At 40.5% G+C, this 15,992-nt stretch overlaps 1 protein-coding gene across 3 annotated transcripts in view; it reads right to left on the reverse strand.

Annotated features, from left to right (window-relative positions):
• DSCAM (DS cell adhesion molecule) overlaps positions 1–15,992 on the reverse strand; it is a 468,801-nt gene that overhangs the window by 145,653 nt on the left and 307,156 nt on the right. For 2 of the 3 annotated variants that reach the window (XM_063180924.1, XM_063180932.1), the window contains exons 10-11: positions 6,291–6,410; positions 1,377–1,550 (exon numbers count right to left, since the gene is read on the reverse strand). In XM_063180924.1, the coding sequence (XP_063036994.1) occupies positions 1,377–1,550; positions 6,291–6,410 (294 nt within the window). The remainder of the gene's footprint in view (positions 1–1,376; positions 1,551–6,290; positions 6,411–15,992) is intronic. The other variant, XM_063180940.1, reaches the window with a different exon arrangement.

Here is a 15,992-nt window from a genome sequence, read left to right on the forward strand (position 1 = left end):
CGTGAGGGGCACAGGCTGCTCCCTGCTATCTCAGAGCCAGAGGGGTTTTCATTAGATTCAAACAGCAGCTGCCTCCCCAGGGAAGCTCCTGCTCTTATTTGATAAGGGATGCTCTTTCATCACACATGAAACTGCATGCAGTGATCAGACAGGCAGCGTGCACGGCTGCCAAGCAGAGGGAAGCTGGCTCTGGTAGAATATTACAGCAGCGCCTCGCTCCTGCAAGGGAAGACTGGCCCAAAAATGGCCAGTTCTGCAAACCACAGAAGCTGGAACTTCTACCAGCCCACAGAAAAAATGTCCAATTAATATATTTGGTGGAGGGGTCATCATGTTGTTTTTTAGAAGATAGAATCACTATTTTAAATTAGAGTCAAATGTTTGACACTCTTAAATTAACTTAGTTATCAATTCTCAACAACAAACAACACCCCTCAACCTAAACATTAATGGTCTAAAGTGCACTCTCCAATAGAGAATAAATTCTATTTTTCTACCTTTCTGGAAAAAAAATCTTTTTACTTTCAAGGGCAAAACTTTTTCAAGGTAATTGGCATCCCAGAACTTCAAAGTATTCTTAAATCTTCAAAAACCTTTCAAAACATGAAAGTACATAGTGTGGTCACCTCCTCCAGTACTGGTCTGACAGGTCATCCAGGCACATTTGGCATGCTGATGTGTCAATAGTCTCTTTTTTTCTCTAGTGAGAGAAATTATATTATCTCTACATGTTTTTTTCCCATTATACTTCCTCTATTTTCTAAACTGTGTTTATGTTTCAAGGAATTATAGCTAATATGAACTTGAAAACTGGACTGCTTTTGTCTCTTGAGCCTGAAAAGTACAGCAATTAAAAACCTGTGCAATTAGAAGGATTTTCCAAAAATTACCTGGCTAAGGCAAGATAACTACTATGGCTGTATCTATAAAATCTTAGAGCATGCTGTAATATCTTGTGATATCTACCTATAGTAATTGCACATATAGTTTCCATCTATGACACATTGAGAATTGTTAAAGTATCTTTTGAAGCCACATTTCCTTCAGCTTCTGAGATTTATGACAATTGCTGTGGGGATTTCTCCTTTGTTATTTTTTTTTTTGTACTCCGGAACAACTTTCTTATTTTCCCTTCATGACTCAGGGATAGCATTCAGACCTGGTACAAATTTGCTTTTCTTCCTCTACCTAACAAAGGTTTTTATTAACCATCCTAACTTCCACAAGCAGCTGAAAGCCAAAATTAAATCAAAACCCAACAAATCCAACCTCTCCCCTCCCAACCCCATTCCCTTCCCTCCACGCTACGGATGCAGTAAAGCCTTTTTTCACTCAATGGCAATATCTGGATCACAGAGAAGCGTTTCAGTTCTTACTTTTAACAGTGAGGTACATGGACTTGCTGACGTCTGCTCCCACATCATTGCTGACCTTGCAGAGGTAGTATCCACTGTCTTCTTCCAGCACATGTTTGATCAGCAAGGAGCCGTTTGTGAGCAGCTGGATGCGGCCGTTCAGCGCGATCGGCTGGAACTGGGGAACCCCGGCACCTGCAGCAAGGAACCCGAGCAGAAGGGTTAAAAAGCATCTCTTGGTTTTGTTTTTAACAAGGCACAAGATGCAGCTTCCTGTTCTTAGAGGCTCAGGGCAATGAAAATGGCTTTTGATATCATCAGAATGACAGGATTGTTTGTTATTGTCTTAGGTTGGGGGTGTGTATTCTATTTCTATCTCTAAGAGAAAACAGAAACACAGCAGAAGCACCAGTGCTTCTAAGGCAACACAGGAGAAATCCTAATAATTCCTTGCTCTCCTCATCCCATGGAAAATTTGAAGCCTCATTGATTCCCCAGGTCCAGGCAGTGCTGAATTTGTCTGAAAGTTGAGGAAGACAGAACAAAGGACCTAACCATCCATTCTTGTTCTGATCCAAGAGCTGCTTCTCCAGAAGTGCCACAAAATAAGAAAGAAAGTCTGGTAAAAGGTTTTAGCCCAAGAAAATGTAAGGCACTACTGAGAGGGACCTCAGCACTGTAAATATTTTCCCTGGGGCCTAAAATAGTTATTAATGCCCATGAATATGGGACTAATTATCCATTGAGAAAATCTGTGCAGCAGAAGCACAGCAGAAGCACCAATGCTCTAATATATGACCCTCACGTTTTTTTCAGTATAAACACTCTCATAATTCATGCAAATATTTGCTCTCATTGTGCCAGAGTGTCCCAAGTTTCCCTGAAGGAGAAACAAGAGCTGCCAGTGTTGGTGAGTGTGGGACAGCTCAGAGTTGAAGGTCTGTGGAGATTCTCTCTGCAGGTTCAGAGACCCCTGCTCACAACAGCTGGAGCCTTCCTCCCCGTGCCTTCACAATCCAGACTCCCCTCCAGCTTTCTCATTCCACATTCATAGATAGAGCTGCTTTTTAAAAAAGGACAAAAGTCCTCTGGAGGGAAAATAATCCCCCGTTTTAGGGTGGGAGTGTGCATTCTATTTCGATCTGTCAGAGCTGGGGCAGTTCTCTGCTGTCCCTGGGGCAGTGTTTCCTTTCTCTCTCCCACAGCCAACCCTCCCTCCAGCAGATCTCTGCTGTCCATGGCCACTGAGTGTCCCTGCAGGGCTGAGCCAATCCCAGCATCCCATGGGGAGATGCTCCGCTCAGGGGAGGAGCCAAGCATTCCTGCCTGGATCCAATCTGAGGTGCTGGGACAGCACAGCAGCCTTTGCCCCCTGCACTGCCAGAGGAGCAGCTTTCTGCTGCCCTGCATGGCCAGAGGGAGCCCAGGCCCATCTGCAGCAGCCCTGGAGCTGCAGAGGAAAACTCCCCCCTTGTGCAGGATCCCTGCTGCAGCAGAGCCACAGCTGGCACTGCAGGAGGGCTGAGCCCCCATGGGATGGGGCTGGGACACCGCCCTGACACACAGGGGGACAGGGCACAGTCTGACTCTGGCAGTAGTTCTTGTACTATTACATTTGTATTTCTTTTTAATTTTCCTAATAAAGAACTGTTATTCCTATTTCCATATCTTTAACTAAGTGCCCCTTAATTTCAAAATTACAGTAATTCATAGGGAGGGGATTTACATTTTCCATTTCAGGGGAGGTTCCTGCTGTCCTTAGCAGACACCTGTCTTTTCAAACCAAGACACTTATCCAAACTGAATTCGTTGCATGAAAAGAAGGAATGCAACAGCAACAATAATTTTCCCATGTTAAAGGGGAAAGAGGAGCACCAAGCAGAAGAACCAGGAAGGGGGAGAGCGGAAATGAAGATTTTCAGCCCTTTCATGGGTGAAAAGACACATTTGTTGTACATTTAGAGGCTGATGAATTATTGACAATTACAGCTGAACAGTCATGGCAGTATGCATCCCTAATGCAAACAGCAAATGAATTTCTTATGACTGAGAGGGATGTCTGCTGTAGTAAACATGGCACACTCAGGGGACCTCGAGGCCCTTGTTTATGAAACCCTGGATAACATGGAAAACCACATCAGTGACTGTTCCTCTTGTTTCCTGCTACAGCTGATGGACTGGTGACACAAAAAAATTCTCTGTTCTGCCCTGTTTGCAGCCAGGATTTATTGAGAAAGTGCACTGTTAAAAAACCCTCAAAACTATCCACAAAAAACCCTAAATGAAACAAAACAACAAAAAGCTCAGACCACTGATCAGACATTTTTGGCAGCACTGTAAAAATGGAAGGTCCATAAAAACAGGAAGCCAAAGATTTTTGTATGAAGTTTAGTTCTAAGAAAGAACATACTTTTCCTTGGAAATAAGATACTGGGTAATTTAGGGAACAGAAAACAGGATCCTGCTGTACTGTCACCACAAGTTCAGGTTCCTCCAACATTAAAGACTCCCTAAATGTATATCAAGACACATTTCTTGTAAAAAACTACTTTGGCAGCAGACATGGGATTTTTCAGGGAAGTCAAAATGTGCTCTTCTTCAATGGAATTCTCTCACACTATTTTCTGTACACAAAGTTAATATCTGTCAGCATTAATCACTATAAACAGTTGGTTGAGTCAACCCAGACGGAAATACAGTGAATAAATATAATGGGGAATTATTTAGTGTAACATAATGAGCTAGAACAACCTACAAATACAACATCTAGAATATTAAAAAAAAAAATCAGACATGTATATAAAAAATACTTCTAGACCTGAAATAGTCTGCTTTGGGAACTTATGGCTTAAAGGCCTGGTGATCAATACTATGAACTTAAAAATGTTACAATGATAATGTTTTCATACAAAATTTAGTTGCCATTGTTGATTTTTCACTATTTTAGCCATGTGCTTGTCCCACTTTTCTTTTTATCAGTTTTTTCTTTAACAAGAAATTTTTCCTGTCATTAAGTTGAAATGCTCATTTGTGCTTTACTAACTGTAGATGCCTGCCATTGATTGCCCAGTCACTTCCTGTTCTTCTTCACATGAAAAATTGTGGGAACAATTTAGTGTTCACAGAAAGGAAAGGGCAGATATTCCTGAGGACAGCTACGGGAAAAGCTGGAAAAAAATTGTGCAGCAGTTTGCAAAGTTTTCTTAATCTGCACACACATTTTTGGTGCTATTGCAGCCAAAGTCCTTCCTGAGCAGGAGAGAATCTTATCATGTACATCTGTGTGGATGAGTCTGAAAGGGGTTTTATCAGACTACTCCATGATTCTACCATTCCAATATGGGTTATTTATCTCCTCACAGTTAATTACAACTCATCTAGCTTGGCTTGTGCTCCTTCAGCATATAAACAGAATAAACCAGAATTACCTCTTTGTGCCCATTATTCAGCATTAAAATCCCACATACCACTGAGATTATTGGAATTTGGAACACTGCGTGCTTGCAACAAACCCTAATTTATCAATAAGAACACAAATAGTCTTTAATATGAACTTTTCTCTCACTCTTTTTTCTTCAAATACAATTTGAATATTTACAATTAGATCCTAAGAAAACCAAAAATGACATGCAGCAATACATAAAGATTTCTTCTCAACAGCACCTTATTTTGTTTTTTAAGGAGTTAACTCATTTAGATTTGGTACAGAGCTTGCAGAAAGTGGTTTTTTGCTAAAACCTTCCAGCAGACAGCTGGCCAGAAGATGCAATCTATCAGGCAGCACATTTTAACTAAAAAGCAGTCAATTTCCTATGGTTACTGAGGGTCAAGTGGGGCCACTTTTAATGCTCTGTTACACGAGGAGAAAATGTTAAAGCATTATGTAAAGCTCATACTGAATTACTGCTTATGCTAATGCTACCTGACCTTCCTTCTTTGCTGAAAAGCTGTGATTGGCCATATTGTCACAAATTTTGAAGGGGAGGAAAAAAAAGCAGCCAAATGCTGCTGGTGAACCTTGCTGGTTGTTTCAATTAAAGCTGTGTCTGTTCTCTCCCAGCCATCCCTTTCATCCCTTGCCTGCTGAGCTGACACAGGCTCACAGGCACAGCCAGGACATCTCCCTCCAGGGCAGAGCAAAAGTCCATCCAGCTCAGCCTTGTGTGAGACGGTGACTGTCCCACATAAGAATTTTGTGCTGGGGTGTTGGAACCCTGGCTGCTGAGAATTTGAGACTTTCTGTGCTGCCAGGCACTGACCCCCAGGAGAACACTGCATTGACCTGAGGCCATGGAGAAGCTTCCAAAATTCAATAATAAAACTGAGATTTTAGGTGTGCAGTTTGAATAGAAGTGTGTGATGTCACAGGGTGGAAAACTTAGAGTTTAAGGGTTTAAAATACAGTAATAGGTAGAAAGCAAAATGGAGGTTTTAGGGTGGAGGCTGCTTCTTCTTCTTCTTTACCTTCTCCATGGGTTTGGGTGGTTTTGTGTAATTAGATAAAAAAGTCCCCATTGCAGGCACGGGTGGTTGGTTATTGGGTTAAAAGTAAAAATAATTTAAGTGTCATTTCTTAATTGGACAGTTTATTCTTAAAAGGTCTTGTTGAAAGAGAGATACATCTCCATTTTTAGCTTGTTAAAGTACTGTAGAACTCACAGTTTGTGAGACTGTAACAGAGATAAGGACTAATAAACATCTGAGTCCCAACAAGAAATACCATCTCACACATTTAATCCCAACCATGGCCAAAAAGAAGCAAAGAATCCATTACTGGGGGAGATGATTTATGAGGAATAAAACACGACTGATATGTCCCTCATTGGACCCTGCTGCTCCCTGGCAAATTGGAGATTAAAACGGCAACTTAGGGGTGAGAGGGATGTTATTGAGGCAGAATTGGCCTGTCCCCAGTGGTCCCCACAGGAATCCTACCTTTAGAGTACTTCCAGACAATGGTGGGAACGGGATAGCCCTCGGCAGAGCAGTTGAGGATGACGGCTTTCCCGTAGATCCCGTCCTGGTCACTGGGCTGGACCACAAACCTGGGGGGCACTGTGGGAAGGGAGCAAGGGAGACATCAGAATTCCAGCAATTTATCGGCAATTTGTTGGGTGTCTCAAAATGGCAGAGCAGTCACATGCAGAATTATAACACTTCATGGCGAAAAGCAAAAATTAAAACCAGTTTTTTGATGATCCAGTAACACACTAAGGTTTCTTTTACCAAATAATTCACTTTCTGTGCACAGCCTCAATTTATTTCTTACCAGGCATGACAAAACCACTGGTCTTTACAGGATACCAAAATAAGTTTATAAGATCTCTCCATGGGAGAGGTTAAAAATGGAGTAGTAGATAAATCATATTATTGTGGACAGAAAATAAATGCTTTCTACCAAAGGTAGGTTTGTCAGATGTCAAAGAATAATGGAATTTTTCTGTTTGCTTTTTTATAACAGTGAACTAGCAAGCTTTAGAAAAAATAATTAAATTATTTGATATAAGTAACCTTAGCAAATAATGTTTTTATTAGCAATCAAATCACTTAGCATTAAAATGAGGGTCTTTGAACCATAACTTCTGATGGGACTTTGCCTTCCAACCAGCCAGAGAGAGGTCTAACACAATTTGCTCACATTAAGCTGATAAGAAATGTTATTTCAGTGCATCAATGTACACATATTATTAAACTTATCCCAAAGTAGCATAAAACCACTGAGTCTTCCACACATACTTATTTATTTATACATAAATAAGAGCTGATTATCTGAAGGAAAAGCTTTACTTGTTCCAAATACAGGAACACAATGGAGAAAACAGCTTGTGACAATGTTAGGTCCAAATATTTGACATGAAAGACTGATTCTAAATGTCCAAGTCTCAGTAAAACCTAAATATTTGACAAAATTATGAAAAAGAGCTGAAAGTTGTGAAGACTGTGGAAAATCCCATTAAAATTTTGAATATTAAAAGTGCTTAATGGTTGTATTATGGTCAGTTAAAATCACAGTATTTTGTTGATGCCCTGCTCTTTGGTTCAGAACATGGAAGTGTAAACATCCAAGAAAAAAGAAGTCAATTAATTGTGCTTTTATTTTACATGTTTTTCATTCTGTCATTTCTCACAGGGCCACAGAGAGTGACTGAACATGTGACAGACTTTTTTCTTCAAAAATGAATTTTTTTTGCTTGAGTTCAGCAAATCACTGAGTTCTAAGGCAGCACAGGAAAAATCCTAATAGTTCCCTGCTCTCCTCATTCCACTCCAAAATTTGAAGCCTCATGGATTCCCCAGGTCCAGGCAGTGCTGAATTTATCTGAAAGTTGAATAAGACATAACAAAGGACCCAACCCCCCATCCTTGTTCTGATCCAAGAGCTGCCGCTCCAGAAGTGCCACAAATTAAGAAAGAAAGTCTGGTAAAAGGTTTTAGCCCAAGAAAATGCAAGGGAGCATAGAGGGGGACCTCAGCACTGTAAATATTTTCCCTGGGGCCTAAAATAGTTATTAATGCCCATGAATACGGGACTAATTATCCATTGAGAAAATCTGTGCAGCAGAAGCACAGCAGAAGCACCAATGCTCTAATATATGACCCTCACGTTTTTTTTCAGTATAAACACTCTCATAATTCATGCAAATATTTGCTCTCATTGTGCCAGAGTGTCCCAAGTTTTCCTGAAGAAGAAACAAGAGCTGCCAGTGTTGGTGAGTGTGGGACAGCTCAGAGTTGAAGGTCTGTGGAGATTCTCTCTGCAGGTTCAGAGACCCCTGCTCACAACAGCTGGAGCCTTCCTCCCCGTGCCTTCACAATCCAGACTCCCCTCCAGCTTTCTCATTCCACATTCATAGATAGAGCTGCTTTTTAAAAAAGGACAAGAGTCCTCTGGAGGGCAAATAATCCCCTGTTTTAGGGTGGGAGTGTGCATTCTATTTCCATCTGTCAGAGCTGGGGCAGTTCTCTGCTGCTCCTGGGGCAGTTTTTCCTTTCTCTCTCCCACAGCCAACCCTCCCTCCAGGAGATCTCTGCTGTCCATGGCCACTGAGTGTCCCTGCAGGGCTGATCCAATCCCAGCATCCCATGGGGAGATGCTCCGCCCAGGGGAGGAGCCAAGCATTCCTGCCTGGATCCAATCTGAGGTGCTGGCACAGCACAGCAGCCTTTGCCCCCTGCACTGCCAGAGGAGCAGCTTTCTGCTGCCCTGCATGGCCAGAGGGAGCCCAGGCCCATCTGCAGCAGCCCTGGAGCTGCAGAGGAAAACTCCCCCCTTGTGCAGGATCCCTGCTGCAGCAGAGCCACAGCTGGCACTGCAGGAGGGCTGAGCCCCCATGGGATGGGGCTGGGACACCCCCTGACACACAGGGGGCAGGGCACGGTCTCACTCTGGCAGGGTTGTTTTGTGTTACTGCATTTTTATTTTCTTTTTATTTTCTTCCCTAATAAAGAACTGTTATTCCTATTCCCATATCTTTACCTAATTGCCCCTTAATTTCAAAATGACAATAATTCATAGGGAGGGGTTTTACATTTTCCATTTCAGGAGAGGCTCCTGCCTTCCTTAGCAGACACCTGGCTGTTCAAACCAAGACATCTCCCTAACTGGACCTTTTCCTCACTATGGCCAAAAAGCAAAGCTGTTTATTGCCTAACTACAGAAATGCTCTTTGGAACACAGCTACAAGAAACAGAAGGAAACAGCAGTGATATAGGCAAGAGATTTCTCTGTACTAGAAAATATATTTACTGCTGACAAACACTTTGGCTTTTCAAATGGTTGCCACGCTGAGAAGCATTTATTGTAGGTTATGTTAATTCACAATAGGTAAACATCGAACATGAAATCCCAGCAGCAACAGCTCTGGGCAATCACCCATCCTGTTCTAATTATCTGCTCAGAGAAAACATTTGCTTCAGTAGCTCCATTTTCACTGTCCTGTGTTTGTTTCATCCCCAAACACACAATGAGGTATTTTCCAAGGCAGGTGAAAAGCACAGTTAGTTGCACAAATAGATTTGATTTTGTACGACTTGGCACGGAGGCATCAGCTTGTTTCACCTCGGTAGCTGTGAGTAAATTTGTGTTTGCATCTTCTGAAAAATCAATTACAAGCTGCTTATCCATAAAGAGGGATAAAAAACCAGAGCACAACATAAACCCACCATTCTTACAGGTAAAACCAAATGAACCCACCATTCTTACAGGTAAATGATTACAAAAGATGCAATGGAGTGACTGATAATTACTGTCCTCCTCTACCACTGAAGAGTGTGAAGAGCAGAATATAATTTAAAATCTGTCTTCCAATATAAAATTTCTGTAATTTGTTTTATTTTCCTTCTCTTTGAAAAGCATTTTTTTATATTCTTCATTTGCTATGGATGAGACTGGCAAGAAATGCTAAATTTTCAGGAAATTGTTTTATTAAATGAGCAGGCATATGCAGAAAGTTCTGGGAAAAGTTAAGCAAGACTGATTAGTATAGAATAAATGCAACCAGTCTATAAAGTACTATTTGCATTAAAATTATCTGCTAAATCACACTTTTTGTGTAATCCCATTGCAAATATAGAAAACAAAAGGATGGATGCCAAGTGGAAATATTCTTTGGGCTTTTTAATGGAAATTCTGCCACATTCTTCCACATCTTTTAAAAATTCAGAGAGATATCAATGATATGTTGTGCCTTTAACACTGACAAGCTCTGAACAAGACTTTTCATCACATTGATATCACTGTATTTTTAGTTATATATAAAACCTAAGTTTTTGTCTCAGATATTCTTGATATTCTCAATTCTAATTACTACTTTCAGTAGAGAGCAATACTAGAATTGTAACTGCCAAAATTAACTTTTGCTCTGGAGCTCCAGGACCAGGCGTATCATCAGAAATCAGAGAATTTCCTTCTTTGGATCCATAAACAAAACTTACTTTAAAAAAAATTCATCCCACACCCAGTAACAGAAACAGTTTCTGTGTTTAGTAAAGCTTTGGCCATCCTTTAGGACTGATTATAAAAATGCCAAAAATGCTGCTCTGGTTTTGAAGACAAACCTTTGCTACTTAGTCTTAAAACTGCCAGTAGAAATCTGAAGAGATGCTACAACAAAATAAAAATTACTCATTTAATGACCTTTCAATTTTTTCTGTATTGCTGTCTAGGTAAAGCCAGAGGATTTTTCTTCTTACATAAATGATGAAAAAGCAAACAGAGCAGACCTTTGCAATTTTTTTATCTCCTTGCTCATTTGCTTCTCAATTTTATTTCAATTTAATAACTTGTTCTGTGCTATGTGCTGCCATAATTCAGAACACAGTGCTGTTAAAAACTTGTTCCAGATTTTGATACTTAGATTTAGATGATAAACCTACATTCACTTTTTAATTATCTTTCAGGAGATTATTAGCCCTTAAAGAAAATATGCTTAGCAAGAATTTAACCAAGGTAATTTGTCTGCTATGTTTGAGTTAATAGAAAAAAGTAAACAATTAGTTCCTCCTTTCTTTAGCTGTAAAATGTGAGACTCCTCTACTCCTTTGGAGGTGAAACTCTCTGAAATTACTCATGAATGTGACTGAACAGTTCTATTTTATCATCCTCCTTATCAAGAAGCACAGTTCTTGAGCCTGTGAAGGATGGCATTTAAAATTGCTTTAAAAGTGAATTTCTGGTGGGCCTTCATTCAATGCAGCCCACAGGTCTGTGATGAGAAATGAGCTTTTGAACTATTTAGGGTAAGAGCCATAAGTTGAGAGATGCCAACTCTTTAATGGCTGAATTTAATGGAGGTAAAAGGTTAAAAAAATGAAGGTTAAAAGGAGGTAAAAGGTTAAAAATGAAGGTTAAAAGAAGATAAAACACCCAAAAAAGGTATATTTTCCATATCATGATTAGCAGTCTCAGGTTCTAACTGAGGGAAAGCAAAGGATGAAGCAATCAGAACAGGGTTCAGCACCCCCCAGTCCTTCTCCCAGGGCTGCTCCATCTTTTCATTCCCAGCCTGGATGGATCCTGGGGATTTCCCTGACCCAGGTGCAGCACCATGAGATCCCTGTGGTCCCACATCCACTCCCTGGTTTAAATCTGCTCTGTGCATGTGCAGAATCCCTCCTGACCTGCCAGGGACCAGGTGCCAAACTCACACATTCCTTCCCAGGCTTCAAATCGCTGCAAGCGCTCCTGGCTCCCAGGGATCAGGGAATCCCTCTGGAGAGCAATTCTGAAGGCTCCTGCCATGAGCTCCTCTGCTTGGAGTCAGTTAAGAAATAATCTGTGGCGCCAGCCTGGAATGCAGTGTCTCATTTTTACATGGAATATTTGTACTTCACATTTGGATCCCACTGTCAGAATGATGGAGGAAGTTTAATCAGCCAAAGCAAGCCTTGATGTATTAATGAATGAGATCGTTAAACACTGTACTTTAGCAAAGATGAGCAGTTATTAAATGTGGTCATTGCACCTAAGGGGTCGATTTAGCTGCTTTAGTGAAACCATTTGCTCTGCAGTTCAAGAAAAAAGATGTACTTTTGCAAAATGACACCGTGCCTAGTGGTTTGTGTTGATCAGGTTTGTCTAATGAGTACATTAAATAAGCGAATCTTTTAGGAGTCATCTTCAGAGCCACAGTGTAAACACCAGCAAAGAAAGTAAAGGAGTTTAGATACCGGCTCTGGCCTTAATCTTCCCTCCCTGGCACCACCACCAAACATCGCAAAAAAGGTGGAAACTCTCCTGCAATCTGAAAAATCCAGACTCCTCATTGTGTGTCTAACTGTCTAATTATATTCAACACCCCTGGCAAGTGCAAAATGAAAACACATTTAATGCACTAAATGTGTTATGGGGGGTTATTCATTATCTAAAGACCTTATCTCAATTTTAACTTACGATGTGTTCACTAACAGCACATATAAAATCATGATTTATGCATCCACTACTATCTTTGAATTCCCCTTTCTGGTAGTATCAGAAAAATTTTGAACTCATTAATACATTTATCAGGTTTTTTTGGTTACCCACTAGAATTCTTTTCACTGCTTTTTACTTCATAAGTACTTCATTTTAGGAAACTCTACAGAAATGAATAACACATGATAAAGTGTATATAGATTTTTAATCACTCTTAGACGACAGCCTTAATGAGTAAAGTCTTGATTAATTCCTTGTGATGATTTAAGTAGTTGACAGAGAAGACATTTTCCTCATTTCTGTCTATGGCTCTCATGACAGGATCTTAGCCTTTCCTTTTTCCTGTTGGCATGACTAACAAACCAAGAGTGTGCCAAGAAATAAATTATTAATAATAGCAATAATAGCAGTAATAATAATAATAATAATAATAATAATAATAATAATAATAATAATAATAATAATAATAATAATAATAATAATAATAATAATAGTAGTAGTAGTAGTAGTAACTTAGGAGGTTTGAGAAGTCCTTCTAGCTGCTAAATTTTTAATGCATTTCCAGAAGATCTGAAGACCAGGATCTGGCAGAACCTACAATTTTGAGAAGGAAAGTCCTGTTCTCACTCACTCACTTAAATCCACTTCCTACTGAGCTTTCAAAAGATATTCCATAAATATTGGGACTAATCAGGCCTGATTTCTGTGGATTTGTATCTCGTGCTTGAGGAGAGATCTCAGTTGGAAGGATTCTTGTATTGGCTGAAGATTTTGCCTGTTTAGATTCTCGGGTATTGCACCCAATGTTTCTTATCAATCATCTCTAAATATGAAGTTTGCAGAGCTCAGCTTTATTGGAGGTGTTTTCCCCTCTTCCAATTAGCCTAAGACTAGCCAATAATTTGTGGAGAGAAGCACTGACAGCCCCATGTCCAGAGCATTTGGCCCTGACTCATTTCTAGATTCTCACCAAGGGGCTCATGGCAGAGAGAGTTGAGATTGCCCTGAGATGATCCCACCCAGATTCTCCAAAGCGTTATTGTCTCACTTTCTCTCAGCTGCTTCCTTCCATGTCCTGTGTGGTGCTGTGGAAGCTGGCCATCCTCTTCCTCTGATATTTAACACAGGGAGGATCCAGCCTTGCTGGCCAAGGGTTTTTAGGGCTCCTCATCCTCCTCATCACCACTTGGTTGCTTTTATAAGGCACAAAATAATTGGAACTTTGAAGATTTGCCATGAAGTACCCACAGAATTGAAGAAACCAGTTCTTGTTTTCCTTTTGCCATTTAGCACCCCTGGCAAAATGGCAGTGCAGCTCAGGTATGAAAAATAATATTTGTAGGAGGAATATAAGAAATCTATTTAACAGACTTTAAACAGGAATATATGATGATGATAAAAATTGCAGATCTATGGGATTTGACAGAAGATATTGAGGAAAACATATCTGAAGGTGTAAAGATGATGAATTTAGGTTTGTGTATGGAATCTGCAGAAATTTCTGTGTTCACTAATAATTCAAATGAAGCAACGAACAGTTGGCCTGTGTTTGTTCATTCTCCTTAGGAATGTCTTGACTTTAGGTTCTACTTCTAGTCCTCCCCATGTGCTGTAAAATGATGTGGATTCCCATTTAGTTCAGAAACACAATGGCCTGCACTGTTTTAAAACTTTTGAAATGAATACAAGGATAGCCTAAATAAGGAAAATGAGTTGTGTGGGACACTCATATTTCACCTAATTTTCCTTTCCCATTCACTGTCTGCTCTCATACCAAAATGCACAGTATGCACATAAATAGGATTTTACCAGTACACATCTCCCAGCATTTAGGATAGCAACATTTAAGTTTAAAGCACACTGCTGAGAAAAACTCAAACAATTAGAAACAAGAGGAGTTAAAGCACCACTCCTCCCTGTATTTGGAGATAAACCACTTAGATTATTTAGAAAAATATAATGTTTCAGTTATACAGCACCTATGAACAAAAAGATGAGGAGGGATGAGAAACAGGCAGCAGGAAAACAAGTCTGACTTGAAATGTACAGGTCAGCTTGGATGCAGAGGAGGAGAGACCACAGGAACTCTTTGGTGGCTCTTTGAGCTCTGACCTCTGTGGGATGAGGCAGCTGCAGCAGTTCAGCACCAGGGAAAGAGGTCAGGGGAGGGTTTTGGCAGAGAATTCAGGTCAGACATGATATTGTATTTCCCCCTTTTCCTCTGAGTGAGAGCTGTTATCTCAGATGCACATCCAAAACTGATTAAAACATTATCATTTAAAGTGACAGCAAGAGAGAGGAGAGGATTTAAGGAGGCTCTGCAGAGCATTACATTGGCAGAAGGGTAAACAAGGGGGGAACATGATGTAGCCTTCATAACCTCCTAAAAAATTGAGGATCCAGGATTGCTCTCCAAGCCCTTGGGTATAAGAGAGTGGAAAGCTCCTCTCTATCATGCCCATGGGGTTTTTACACCTCATCAGGAGGTGAAATTAGAGCAGAAAGCATATGAGGGGGAAATAGAGGTGAAAATGGAGATGTTGGGGTGAGGGACAGACTTCCCAAAGCTACTCTGCTGGACAAGAGGGGAAAACCGATTAATGCAGCAAGAGGCAGATGTGTCCTGGGAACAGAGGTCGGGGCAGGAATTACCCACAGACAGCAGGAGACAGGGAAAGTGCAGTTCAGGCAAAGCCAGGAGAAATCAGGGCATGGCAGGGCTTGTCCCCATCAGTGGGGGACAGAGCAGAAATCCCTACAAAGAGCAGAAACCCCTATAAAGAGCAGAAACCCCTACGAAGAGCAGAAACCCCTACAAAGAGCAGAAACCCCTGCACAGAGCAGAAATCCCTACACTTACGGGTCTCAGCCTGGCAAGGACAGAGAGTGGTGGCAGAGAACCTGTTCTCAGATGGTAAAACCATCCTGGGAGTAAGAAATGCCTGTAGGAACCCACACAGGGTTGCTGCAGATTCATTCCCATCACTTTCAGAGCTGAATTACAGAGAACCAGGGTAAATCCCAGCTGGTTTTAGGTGCAGCATTTCTGAGCAGGGCAGACACAGGCAGAAATGTGAGGTTTTCAACCCTCCCTTCTCCAGCAAAAGAGGACGTGAGGAAAAGCTCTCATTGTTACAGTGAGGAATAGGGTTAAAATCTAGCAGAAAAGCTTAGAAAGGCATAATTAAATGCATGTAGTTAATCAAATCACTTCATTTAAGAATTACTAAATAAATGAGGAAAGTAATAGACATCTGTACTGAATAATCTTAAGCAAGATTAAAATCAGTGAAATTTTAAAAAATAATGAAATATTTATATCAAAGCTAGTAGAAATGTAATGGATCTGTTTACCACTGACTTCTGGGAATACTAGCATTAAAAAAAAAGTAAGCATATTGGAAAATTAGGGAATCATTCCTTAAGGATAGCATTAAAACACTGGGAACATTTGATTTAAAAGAGTTCTTCAGAATCTAGGGTGGGAAAAAACCTTGGGAAATATTGCAAAAGCCCCATTAAGATTTTAAGGTTTATCTTGGCAAACTTAGAGGAGGGAATATAAAATGTAGCAATGTGCAGGGGGTAGAAATTACTGAGGTTCCTTCTAGGATTATTCTTTCTCTGAGAAGGCCAGTAGCTTGGTAGCAAGAAGGAGATGGTGGAGAGGGAAGGGTCTGACTAAGTTTTTAAAAATAAAAATTTGAAACACTTTGAAAAATTCC

Source organism: Melospiza melodia, chromosome 2 (genome assembly GCF_035770615.1).
Source record: "Melospiza melodia melodia isolate bMelMel2 chromosome 2, bMelMel2.pri, whole genome shotgun sequence".
NCBI lineage: Eukaryota > Metazoa > Chordata > Aves > Passeriformes > Passerellidae > Melospiza > Melospiza melodia.